Below are 13,617 nucleotides of genomic sequence, written 5' to 3'. Positions count from 1 at the left end.
AAGCTAAAGTGCTATCACAGAAGAAAAATCAGTCTCTAAAAATAATGAGTTAAATGTTTACAGTGTCCCTTTAACACTATAGTCTTGATATGATTTTTGTAAATAAATAACAGAATAGAAAGGATTTTTTTTTTAATTATTATTATTTTTTTTTTTTGGTGGGGACTTGTTCGTTGTTTTTTTTTGTGTGTGTGTGTATGTGGTTTTTTGTTTGTTTGTTTGTTTTTTTAATGTCGTGCTATCTGAAGTTTCCTTGTCAATATGCCAATTAATGATCCCTCAATGAAAGTGAATAACAGTTGGCTTGTGAATCATTAAATAATTCCACTCCCCCACTCCCTTGCTGGAATTTACCCTCCCCCCTCCCATTTTAATATCCATCTTGCCATGCCAGGTGTTGGGTGTACTGAAGGACTTTAAAATGAAATAAAATAAATTGAAAGTACGTATTTCAAATTTTAACAACTGACTGCTTTAAAACAAAACAAAACAAAAAACAAACAAACAAAGCAAAAGAAAGAAAAACAACAAACAAACAAACAAAAAAAACCAACCAAACTATTTTTACTGCAATGGAACAGCTTCACGTTCAGTCTTTGTTTGAGTTAAACATTTTAATTGGGCTGTGGAAATGGAGCTTAGGTATCTTACCCAAGTTAGATCAATGGTTAACGTACAACTCGAATGAGAAATGTACAATTTGAACTGACCATTTAAAGAGACGATTTGTCACACACAGTTTGCATCCATGCAGACTGAGAGCTTTATAATTACATTATGTACAAAACAAACAAAAAAAATTTTTTTTTCTTTTTTTTTTTTTTTCTTTTAAGTTTATTAAGGCAACCACAACTTGGAGAACATGTCCAAAGTGGCATTAATACAATTGCAGTGGTGATACCCTTTGAACATTTTTATTTTTATTTTCAGGTAAGAACACTTATTCCTTTTCTTTTTTTAAGAAATAATTGCCAAGAAATAATCTATTTTCCATAGGGTTTTGTTCTCTATTTTTTTTTTTAAAACAATCTACATTATCTATTTTCTTTAAAAGTACATATCAAGGCATTGCTACCCAATGCAAATAATTTGGAGTCTTGGTTTCCCATCTTTTTCCCTGGGAACTGTAGATGGTAAAAACTGGTAGTTTGGGGCCCTGTTTTTTTTTTTTTTACTCTATTTTTTTTCTGTTCTACTTTTTTCTTTTTTTCTTTTTTATCTTTTTATTTTTATTTTTTATTTTTTTGGTGTTTTTGTCCATGTTTACTATAACTATTCCCCAGAAGTGTCTTGCTGTTCTCTACTCATATGTACCGAGCATCAAAACAACTTGGTTGATGGATGACCCCTTTTTCACATGCCATTGGAAATGCCAAGTTGCTTCATAGAAGTGTGCTATCATAACTGAATATCCATGTACACCTTATTAGAAATGCTGTGATATTCTGTTGTTCCTTGGGATAGCACTCGGAATGAGTGTGTGCGCGTGTAAGGCTCTACTTTTCTATTGCCTATATTGCAGCTAGTTGTAACTAGGCAAGTAAATGAGAGAAAAAAATATATAGTTCTAGCAGGAGTCAGGGATTTTGGGTTATGTTGCCCCAAAACCTGGTAGGTATATAAAACTGAAAAAAAAAAAAATCAAAAAAAAAAAAAATCAAGCATATTATAACCAAGATCACAGTTGAGAAAATTACACTATTTTTTTCTTGCTTTTTTTTTCCTTTCCCCCCCCCCTTTTTTCCATTTTTTTCTTTCTTCTTCTTCTTCTTTTTTTTTTCCTTTTTTTCCTTTTTTTTTTCTTTTTTTTCTTTTTTTCTTTTTTTTTTTTTTTTTAAACAGTGATTTCTACTATGGTATGGTTATTCTTAGTTTCACCTGGCCCACCAAACAGAATCTGAGTTGAGCATGCAGCCCTAGCAACAATACTCAGCTCTCTGCAAGGATGACCTCCCGCCTCCGGGTATGGTGTGAGCACTGCAATGCTGAGATGTTGATTAGTTTTGGAAACTGCAAAGTAGACAATATCCCCAACTTAGAAATCCCCCCCACCCCCCTTATCCCCACCTTTCCATCTCCTCACCCTTTCCCCCTTTTTCCTGGGGGACTGGGAACGAAGTGATGAAGAGGAAGATGTGATCCCCATCTCTCCATAATAAGTTTTGGCCACCCAAGTGACAAGTCCAGTGCTGCCTTGGGGGCAAAGCAGACTGTATTCCTCCAGTCTGTCAGTCTTGACGTACCCTGCTATCAGCACTTAATGTCCAACAGGGCGTGCTGGCCTTAGGGAAGGCCTTCGCTTTCACTTCCTCTGCCTTTCCGGTGCCGCTTCACTTTCATGTCATCCTCCTCCTCTTGCGGTGACTTGCTCTTCCTTTTCCCAAGCCGGGGTGTCCGGGGCAAAGGGAGAGGGGGCGGCGGTGGCGGAGGAGGAAGAGGAGGAGGTGGTGGTGGTGTTTCTCGAGCCATGTGTATGACAGCCTCAATGGTGGCCATGATTGTGTCTTGAGTGGCTGCTTGCTCCAACAGCAATGGATTCAGTGTTGGCCTCTGACCTCTTTTGCTGGGAAGGTCAACGCATTTCTCCAGAACGGGCATTTGGTCTCTGGAATCTTCATCAAAGGAGAGAGGTTGCTTACGTGGACGGCCCCTCCGCTTCTTGACAAAGTTATTGCCTGTTTTTGATTGTCTCTGCAGCCGCTTGGCTTTCAAGATCTTGTTTACATGATCCAGGTTCTTCTTTGTGGACAGGATCTTGGTGTAGTTACACATCTTGCGCACCTCACACTGGATTGCTTCAATTTCACGGCGCTTGAACCTTTTTTTCAGCGGTGGACTGGCTGTTGGGAGACAAGGATAGAAACTGGATCAAACAAGTGAATGGGAACTCTGACTTCAATATTATGAAGACTGGGAGCTTTCAAGACTGATAGGCTGAATATGAGTACTGATGAAGTAGAAGATGTATGAAAGGACTCTACATAGAAAAGCAATTTAAGAATAAAGCAGCAAAACTTTTCTACAACAGTATTTTACTGTGGGTTTTCATTCAGTCTTCTTCCTCTAGTGGGAATGGAAAAAAAAGGGCTGCTTAGCACCAACCTCACATTGGTCCACCATAACTGCTGAACTTCATATACTGCAAACATACACTCCTGATATCTTCACTCTGGTCTTTAAGGCATGGATATCAGATAGTATTAAAAGTGAAACTACTGGGCACACAAAAGTTCAGCTGCATACTCCACTTGTGTTAAACTCATTAATTCTGCCTGCATTTCTTTACCATCATCTCTGCATAAACTAGCTGAAACTGCTCTGTCACATAATTGACTTTAATGGCCCCTGAAGCAATCACACTCCTTTCTGGTTCTGATCACTTACTTTAGATCTGAATGAAGTCCAAAGCAGTTAAGTCTCTTGCCAAGGTCATATCATGAGTCACTGTCAGAGCTGGAAAGAGAGTCCAGCATTTGTTGGCTTCTGGGCCTTTACTAAGGACATAAGATCTTGCTTGTTTTTCCTAAATTATCTCATTGTTCTTTAATGAACATGGTATCTGTTCAGAGTTCAAGATTTCCACGTGGATTACAAGTAACTACCTCTTCATGAGCAGACAGAATGTATTAATTCTGCTATTACAATAATTGGTGCTCCCTTTCACTCCTAGCACATCAATTCTGCACTACTGGAAAAGAAACGATGGAGTTCATGATTTCTTTCCAGTAAAGATTAAAACATCCCACTAAATTAACCTCAGCCCATGTCTACTTGCAGACTTAATTTACACCTGACTGTCAAGCAGTCATTTGGGTTTGAAATCCTTGAAGTTTCCAGAGCAGCCAAGATTTCAAGAAAGGTTCATTTGGGGACTATCACTCTCTTCATGGCTAACAACATAATCTTCTAGCAGCAGTTTAAAATAAAGTTGCTGCTGTAGCAATTCTGTAGATAACCAGGAGCCATCAAGTGGCAGAATCTTCCCTTTCTCACAATGACAGATTTAGCATACAAGCCTTACTTACTGTCCTCCCCTCTTGGACGACATAAAATATTGGCTCTTACACTACCATGTTGCTTGGATTCAGCAAAGAGCTTGCATAAACAAACCCAAGTTACAATGCAAGAAGTAGGAATGAGTCATAAACAAAACACAGACATATGCTCTCTTATAAATAAAGACCTGGATGGCCAACTTCCCAAAGTCTGGTTTTCATTAATTACAAAACAAAATACATTTTCCATATGTAACCCACTCCCCACACCAAAAAGAAAAATAGAACCCATTTACAATTTGTGATTCATCGAGGACAAAAGAATAGAGGAATTCAGTCATTTCAGTACCAAAGAAGAAGAGAAAGGAAAGGAAATGAAATGTTCAAATTAGTAAGGGGAATCTAATTAATTGCACAAAATTTCTCTCAAGTAGGTCACCCCTAAGAAGTGTGGATGTAAGACCCCTAAAGGCAGATGGCAGTGAGCATTTTCTCAGTCATCTGATCAAAAAAGTTAGATTCTGGTCACACAAAACCATTACTATCAGGGGCTTCACTCATTATTGACATACAAAGTCGCAATATTTCCAGTCCTAAGCACTCAGCTCCTTTCAGTTCCTCCAAAATCTTGAGAGAAGCTTCATGTCAGAGTATTTAATAAGTCCAGCACTTTGCACAGCACTTGCTGTCCACATTTTGCCTTTTAGCACAAATGTCATGAGCCATTTGTGAGACTTTCTGAAAACTCCTATGTTCAAGATGCATTTATCAGAAAGTTAATGATGTAAATTTTGCAGGTGGGAATTTTAGCAAAAATAAAAAATAAAAATAAAAAATAAAACATTGCAAGGCCAATGATAAAATTAGAACATTTTGGTACTAGTCTCATCTTTAATTGGAAAGGTTGTAAGCCAAGGGACAGGAAACTAATTTGAAAAGAAGAATCTGCATGATTTTATGTCTTCTCTGAGATCTACTAGTATCTGTTGTTTCTACAGCTCAATATTATCAGCTCATTGAAGTCAATGAGATCTACTTCCCACAAACAGTAAAGGATGTGTCTCTGCTGTTCCATTTTTGAAATAGGAGTTCCCTGCCATTTGACATCACATTCTCCTTACTGCTTACTGAATAATATAATACTTGCAGGTGTTCTGTGGTCCTACCAACTCTGATGGGTGTCTTGGGCACTCAAGATGTCCAGGATACTGAGGCTTAGAGACCTGAGTGGATCTCAGTAGTGTGTAGGCAGAAACTGAGTGTGTTACTCAGTGCGTCTAGTTCTGCCAACTCAGTAGATACATGAACATGTATGGCTAGACATCTACACATAGGTGTAAATCTGAGAGCTGAAGACCCAGTGTCTTCCCTCACTTTCTAGATACTTCCTTGCCCTCCTAAAAAATTACAGAATAACAGTCCCTTTCAATTTGGACTGAAACTCAATTCTGCTTAAAACAAAACAAACAAGTAAACAAACAAACAAAATTATTCTGTGCTGTCTTTATTATTTTTTTCTCCTTTTTTTTTTTTTTTTCCCTCTTGTAAGTTTTTTGGATGCTTTGTAGCATTTATTTTTCTCAGGAAGTTTATTAATAACTACTAATACTTTTGTTTTCCTCTCTAGCAGGCCTCTGAACTTGCAAGAGTTGTGTTATGTAGTCTGCCAAAAGTCAGAATGCATGTCTTGAATAAATAATATCCCTTTAATTCAGGCTTTTAAAGGCTGTATTAGGAAAACCAATGTTATATTGACCATTGAGAGACAGGAACACCTGATTTTAAATTTGGAGAATGGAGGCTATGTGTAAAAGAATCTGATTGGTCTGCAGGGGGAAGATTTGATGAGGTGTGCTTATGACAAAATATCAGAGAGATCTGCCAAAATAAACCACTATTGATGTGAGAGCCATCAGGTGTTATCAACTCATCTGGAAGCTCTTGGTCAGCAGTCTTTGATATAAAATATTTTGCTATATTGCCATGTGATACACTGATTTGCTGAAAACCAAAGGTAAGTACTAAGCTTTTCCATTTTATCCAGACAGACCTTGCTCAACCCTGGATCCAAATTGGTCTGCTCTGTTTTTAAGCTTTGTTGTTCTATTCTTGCACATACTTTACTATTTGCACATGGAAACCTTGCTCTGGCAGGAAGAATTTCCCCTATCACTATCTCACAGACTTCATCTCAAAAGAGGTGAGGAAGAAGTTGGCCAGAGTAACAACATGTTCATACGCAGGCACAGGAAGATGGGATGCTTCTAAGAGATGATGCAACATGATGGCAACCTTCAGCTGATGGAGGAGACTACAGGACAGAGAGCAGTACAGGGGAGAGAGGACTAAGGCAGGAGACTTTGCTACCTGGACAAAGTATTCTATCTACACCTTGCCAGGCTGCAAGGCTATGTGTTGTCTCTGAGAAGGCCTGAAGCTAGTTGGCACAGACCTGACCAAAGTGAACAGAGATTGGAAATAGCTGATTCAGTACACACTTGGGATGGAGCTGTATGAACCTTTCCTTGTACTGTGACTATTCACGCTTGAGGATGTCTATCTGCTTACTGTAGTCAGGATGTTTCCTTGAGACATAGCTACAAGCAGTGACAGCTTGAATTCAATGCAGCAAAGAGGTACTGGAAGAGGCACTTTTCCCACCACATGCCTGGAGGACATAACTGCAAAATCCAGTACTGTGGAAAAAAGCAATCACAGCTTAACAGAAGGCAGAACTTGGCCATCAGAAAAAAAGCTGTCAAAAGAAAGACTCTTCTCTTTCTCCATATGGAGGACCTGTTATGGAGGATCCTTATTTCTGAGAGATCGCTAGAGAGCAATGGGAGAAGGAAGCAGTTTGGCCTCCCAACACAGATGATCCAGGCAAGCACCTTTATTTCTGAACTGCTGTCTGAGATTTGCCCCATGCTATTAGACACATGCACGCTGCAGTTCTCTTTACAAATGCTCTGTTGCAAGTGCTGGTTATGAAAGCAAACTGGAAAATTACATAGCACTGATGCACATAGCTGCTGCTTCTTTATATCCAATAAACTTTAATAAACAAAAAAGAAGATGTACTTCTCCATCCCTTCCTTACTTACCTACCATAAAAAGCAAACAAACAAACAAACAAACAAAAACCTTACCAAGCTTCCTTAAAGAAGAAAGAATGGGTGTTAGTCTTAAAAAATACAGCTTTGTACCTTTAAAGTAAGGCACATAGAGGCCCTGTATTTGCCATTGGAAGCAGATGCACTGTGGCTCTGTCTCACAGATAAATTAAAGTGATTGCTGGCCAAGATGGGAAGTTGAACAGGGTTGATATTACACAAGTAACAGGTTTTGAGGAATTAAGAGAAGTCTTTACCAAAAAGATAAGTTTCCAAAGGTAGCTTACAGGGGTCTGAAAAACCCATTCCAGCACAGTGGTAGAGAACACAGAAGTGAGGCAAAGTGTTTCAGATGCTTTGGAAGTTCTTTCTGCTCTTCCAGCATTATTCTGGATGGCTTTGGTGCGTTTGTGGCACTAGGGATCAATCTTACTGCCTGCCATTCTCTATCCTTTCAGATTTGCTTGAGGTTGCTTGCAAGAACACAGCATGGATAAGACTGCTCAACAGCTGGGCTCAGTTTGACTGCTTAGTTTGAATGAAGGAATTTTCGAGGAGCTCCCCATTAGTTACAGGAAACCCAAAGCACTGTCCTGTTTTCCCATTAACACAGTTTCTTTCAGTTTTCTCTAAATCATTTCAACATCTGGGCTACAGATAAACCAACAATTTAATTAGTCCTCTGAAAATCAAAAGAATGAACTACACAGTCAAGCATACACTTTCACCTTGAAAGTGATCATAAAATATTTGTGTTCTTTCATTCTCTTATGCATTAAAAATATGTTCTTAGCTTATATATATGAAAGTATTAAAGGCTAAACAAAGACTCCCGACTTTCTTATGTAGAAATTTATCCTTTTAGATGCCATTTTACAGCATGGGTCCTTTGTTTTCACTCTTTATTCAGGAAACCAAAGGAAAATCAAAAGGAGTGCACTGAAACAGAACTTTGAAATGAATAATTAAGTATGTTATCATTCTGTAACTGAAGGATACAAATGCATTTTTTGTTCACGTGGATTCAGATGTTTGGCAAGACTAAGAAATTCTTAATGGCTGCATGTAGGACACAGTATGGCGGGTTCCCCACTCACTGGAAACTATGGCATAATTCAAGATCAACTTCTCTATCTGTGCTCAGGAAAAAGCATGATGATAATGGAATGACATGGCTCGTTTTCTGACACTATTAAGCTGTATTACCTTCCAGTATGATTTCAAACAGAAGCACAAAGTATAAGTTGATTGACATACATGTTACTCTGGCTTATTTATTCCTACGTGCTTTAAATCACTGTTCATTGCCCTAAACAACTTCACATTTTCAAGACAGAATATTATGCGAAAATCATTGAAGTATGCTGAAAGAAATCTCAGCTGCTCCTTAGCTATTCACTATGTATTTGTGCTACATGAATGGGAACATTCAAATAAATGAACAACAGGGCTGAGAAAGGAACCCAAGAGCCTTACTTCAGAGTCCCCTGCTAGACCACAAGTGCTCTTGTTACTTGTATCCTCATTACTGCACAAGTAGTGTTATGTGAATAAAGTAGATTTGATAGGGCAAGATATGATCATGGTAAGAAAGTGTTAAGAAAAATTCCAGCCTGATTATCACATAAGATATGCACATTTGCAATAACTACTCAAATCAGGGAGAGCAGTAAAATCAAATATTGTTCAGAGTAGTACTAGTAGGAAGATGGTGGAGGAGCCGTAGAAGGGGTGGAGAGAAGACACTTTACCTGCTTCAGATGTTGCTGATGATGAAGGCAGGAGAGATAATACTGGAGCTGGCATTGTAACACTCTCTACAGTTGCTGGTTTCCTTCTGGTCATCATGTTACAGGCAGAACTTTCCATTTTACTGTGAAGTGAAGTCTGGTCTGCTTTTAAGTGGGGGCCTACAATTCCTGGGAAAGAAAACAAAATTTGGATGAACATTCAGGAAGTAACCTGGCTGTGGAATATCTGGAAGCGTGTACTGGTGACTGTCTTTGCCACTCCAATATATTTTCATATTTCCCTTTAAGTGCCTGATTTCAAGATCTAATGTGATTTTGAAGATAACAGGGATCAAAATTCTTAGTAATTTCTAATAACTTTGTCTGCAGAGTTAGCACCAGTGATCTCTTTGACAGTGGCAAACCGACATGGTAATTCTACATTGTTACATATTATTTTGCAAAGAAATATCCCCACCTGTAAATGTTTAAAAACAGACACATTTTTTATCTCTTTTCATTAGGATGATCTATTTGTCATCCTCTGAGTAGGTTGTTCTCTGCACATGGTTATGTACTTCTACAGTGACTTCACTTAATGTGTGCTTCATCTGAGTAAAGAGCAGGCATCAATAGTGGCCTCAGCATGTCATTCCCTCTCTAAAGCACATCAGACTTTTATGTATCTTTTAGGAGTCCTCTTCCTTATAAAATTCTACTCTACAATTCATCAAAGAGATAGGAGTTTTTTTTCTTTTTTTAAAAAAAGAAAAAAAAAAAAAAAGGAAAAGAACTATTTATGATACGTTTTTTTTGCCAACCGATTCTAATAGTACTGGAGATATTCATATGTGGATTACAACATGAAACTGTAGAAACAAACAGAAGACAGCAAATACTCCTGGAAATAAAAGCTATTCATGAGACTGAAGCAAAGGTGAGGACTTTGTGCAGCGTCTTTGCTAATTTATGAAGACTTCTCCCAGACTCTGCAATAATGGCCTTCGGGACAGCCACTTGTTTTTCAAATGTAGCTCTTCTTAAATTATTCCTTTTTTTTTTTCTTTTTTTTCTTTTTTTTTTTTTTTTTTTTTTTCCCTCAAATCTCAATTTGTACACGAGCCTCAGAGAAAATACAGATTTGGGGAATTAAATTACATGAAGCTTCATAAAATCATGGAAGAGCTGAGGCTGGAAGAGACTTCTGGAGCTCGTGTAATCCAATTCCCTTCTCAAGCACAGTCGGCCATTTATTCAGGACCATGTCCAATTAGATTTTAAATATCTTCAAGGATGGAGGCTTCAAAATCTCGTTGGGCAAAGAGAAAAGCACCATCATGCTGGTCAGGGATGATTTCTGTTTCATAAATCTCTGGATTTTTCTATGTCCTGCCTACAGAACAATAGCCCTAACCTGATCCTCCTATACTTAAACTGTGTTTTCTTTCCTCACAGGTCTCATCACCTTTGTGTCCCTAGATAAGTCCCCACTTATCAGGAAAGTTCAAGATGAAGAAGACACTGAGTACTTTGTTCTGTTCCATGTCCTTTGCCACAATTGTCTGTGTTCCATTCAGCACTGTGCCAACATTTTCTCTATTTTTTTTTTTTTAAATTTTTCTTTTTCTTTCTCTTCAGAGAGGCTCTGGCTCTCATGAGCCCACCCTAAATATTTTCTCTATAATTCTCCAGCAGTTCCTTTTTCTTTTGCTTTCCAAGTCTGACATTAGTTAGTAGCTCTTCACTCGTGCATGAAAGTCTCCTGCTACCTTTGCTTGAATTGATGCTCACTGTTGTGGAACATTTTTGAATTCAAAGAAGGTAATTGAAAATCAACAAGTTCTTCTCAAATTCACTTTTCTCCAGGCTTGTAATCCATGATCCAGTAAGATTTTTCAAAGCAGGCTGCAGTCCTCCTTTTTCCTCCCATTCTTCCTCTCACACTGAGGTGAACATGAGGCAGCTTCTCAGCAATTAAAAAAGGCCTCTTCTCCTTTTTTTTTCTAATCAGGCGATCTATAGCAAATGCCTACCCTGTCCTTATTAGTCTGCTTGTGAATACTGACTTTTAAGCCCTAAGCTGGTTCATCACTAATCCTTAGGCACTGCTCCATGCCCTTCTACTGCTTTCTTTTATCACCCTGAAACCTTTTCTTGCCGGCCTATTTCTCCACTTCCTCACTATTTTCCCTGTCAGTTTTCCCTTTCTAGTTTAAAGCTTTCTTTACCAAGCCAGGCAGTTGGAAATAATGCTGTTATTCCTTTTACTCAGGTGAAACTTATCTTTTTACTGGTTCTCTAACCTCAAAAATGATCCAGTCTTCTCACTTGCATGATTGTAGAGAAAACCACTTGCATCCTCGTGGCCTTGATTACAGCTCTTGGAGACACTTAGCCATAACTGAAAAACTCCTGAACTCCAAAACTCCAGCAATATTATCAGTCCAGAGACTGCTGAAGCCTTGGATGCCTCTCCACAATGTCAATGATCAAAGTTCCAGGCTATTGGAAAACTGCTTGACAACAGGTCAGGTCAGGAGATTGGGGCCTTCATCTCCTGCAGCAGTTGGCATCTACTGCTCTCCCTGAGCACACCTGGATAGCATCTGGTAGTTCCTCAAAGATTGCCTTAAAGATCTTTAAAGAAGTTCTCAGAAGATCAAGATGATCTCCAGGCAGTTTCATGCCTCTGTTGGCAGTACTCAGCCATTCCAGATATAAACATTTTCTTGCATTCACAGTCGGAGCTGCCAAGAGAGTTTCTACCTTTGTCCTTGCACACAGAATGAGAAATAGTCAGGAAACCTACAAGTGACCCCAGAAATTGTGGAAAAGATCTCTATCAGACTCAGGCAGAGAACTGAACTGGTGAGAAGAGTATGAAAGATTAGGGGCTACAGAATGAATGAGTCTGGAAGAGGAGTCTAGATTAAAAACCTGCAACTTAATAAAGTAGAATGAGTCTGAAAGCAGAAATATTCAGGTCTGAGACAGAATTGCAGTCAGAGGTCGTGGCTTGGAAGAGATATACTGAGGAGCCTTTGCATATTAGACTGTACATTCTCCCAGAGCCTCAAATTGAGCACTAAGCATCTCAAATTGTATCCATTCAACTTCAATCCCTCTCTGCTCAGCTTCTCTATTACAAATGAGAACAATAATATTCTCCTCATCTCAAGAGCAGTGCTGCAAAAATAAAATTATCAACATTCATGAAACATTCATCTATTCATAGCAAGGCTTAGAAATGTGGAATAAATGAGACATGGGGTCACACACTGAATAAGGAGAGGAAAATCAAACTACCAAATAGCTGTTCATTAGGTGAGTGCTATACATTGCATAAAGCAATATTCCACTGAAAGACTGGAATATTTGGCCAGACAATTATGACTGTATGATCCCAGGACTATGGGACCGTGCACATGCAAAACTAAGGCTTCACCACCCCATAGTGCTTGAGTTTTGAGGCTTAACATTACTTTTTCACAACTGTAGATTGTGCACAAGAAAGATGCATATGTGTGTGTGTATGTATCAATATACTTACATATACATGCACATGCATATAACAACCTCATAAAATTCAACATCTGGTTCTAATTAAACTGAAGAGCCTATATGAAGAGCTGTATGAAAACATGCAGCTGTAACCTGTTGACCTCTATTGATAAAAAAAGGACTCTGAAGCTGTGCTTCAACATATCAAGGGACAGTCATTCATTTTTCAAAGGTAATCCCTCACAAACCACTTATCCTCTCAAATCTCTACCTGCACACAGTGTTTGCATTAGGGACCTTGATTTATGGATTCCCACTCCTTGGATGGAGAGGCCGACTTCCTGTTGCCGTGGTTACTTGGATCTTGGTTCAAGGTTAAACTACTCCCAAATCAAAATCAGTGGCAGGCACAGCATCTAACAGCCAGGTTATTGACTACCCTAGGATGCTTAAAGGTCAAAGACCAAAGTGCTGCTTACTGCCTTTGGAGTGAGTCAATATTTTCAATATTTTTATTCTGTTTCTTTTGAAGAAGTAGTTGCTGCTCAATTACCACCTACTTGGGTTTAGCAAGGTCATACAAATCATTGAGAAAAAATCCTCCCCCTACAGAAGAGGTACGAATGTAATGAATTACTTCAAAGTCTACGTGGCCCAATTGCAGCTCATCACTGGTGAATCATGAATTTGGCCATCTGTCTTTTGTTTTATACACTTGGTTTCTTAAGCCTGTACCACTCACCTCACTGAATTTTGCCTCTGAATTGAGAAACAGGAATAACTTATGGATCTGAAATGCACAATAAGGAAGAATCATTGGATTTCTTTCCCAGATACAAAAATGACAGCTAAGAATTGGAGGCACCACTGGACAGCCATGGAGTTGTAATAATTTTCTCACAAGGCTGTGATTCACATTACTGTACTACGATGTTCATCCCTCAATCAAACTGACCCATTGGTGTTGGATCACCACCCTTTACTGGACTATTTTTAGGAAGTCTGACATAAAAGATCACTCTAGTCCAGCACATATTTGAATAAAGTAAAAATAAATAGTGAAAACACAGTGAAAGGGGGCTCACTAAAATTCATGCTCTGCCCATGACTCAAGTGTTATTTTGTCTTTTTTTTTCTACTACAGACAAAGAGCAAGATGATGTGTATGGGTGACCTGTTTCAGACCTTTTTTTTACCACTTTCCTGTTGATCTTTGTTTATTTCCTCCAATTTAGAGACTACTTCACTCCTTGAAAGACTTGTGTCTTAAGTTATCTG

At 38.6% G+C, this 13,617-nt stretch overlaps 1 protein-coding gene across 2 annotated transcripts in view; it reads right to left on the bottom strand.

The window, feature by feature from the left end:
* Nucleotides 1-203: 203 nt before the first annotated feature.
* Nucleotides 204-13,617, bottom strand: part of SETBP1 (SET binding protein 1) — a 262,415-nt gene continuing 249,001 nt past the window's right edge. For both annotated transcript variants that reach the window (XM_085528503.1, XM_085528504.1), the window contains 2 exons: nucleotides 8,860-9,027; nucleotides 204-2,840 (listed from right to left, as the gene is read on the bottom strand). In XM_085528503.1, coding sequence (XP_085384629.1) covers nucleotides 2,284-2,840; nucleotides 8,860-9,027 — 725 coding nt within the window. In that variant the 3' untranslated portion in view covers nucleotides 204-2,283. The remainder of the gene's footprint in view (nucleotides 2,841-8,859; nucleotides 9,028-13,617) is intronic.

The sequence above is a fragment of the Coturnix japonica genome, chromosome Z, assembly GCF_054131305.1.
Source record: "Coturnix japonica strain WE chromosome Z, WE-NBRP24, whole genome shotgun sequence".
Taxonomy (NCBI): Eukaryota; Metazoa; Chordata; class Aves; order Galliformes; family Phasianidae; genus Coturnix; species Coturnix japonica.
Note: the sequence above shows the minus strand (reverse complement) of the source record. Positions and strands in the feature narration are given on the sequence as shown.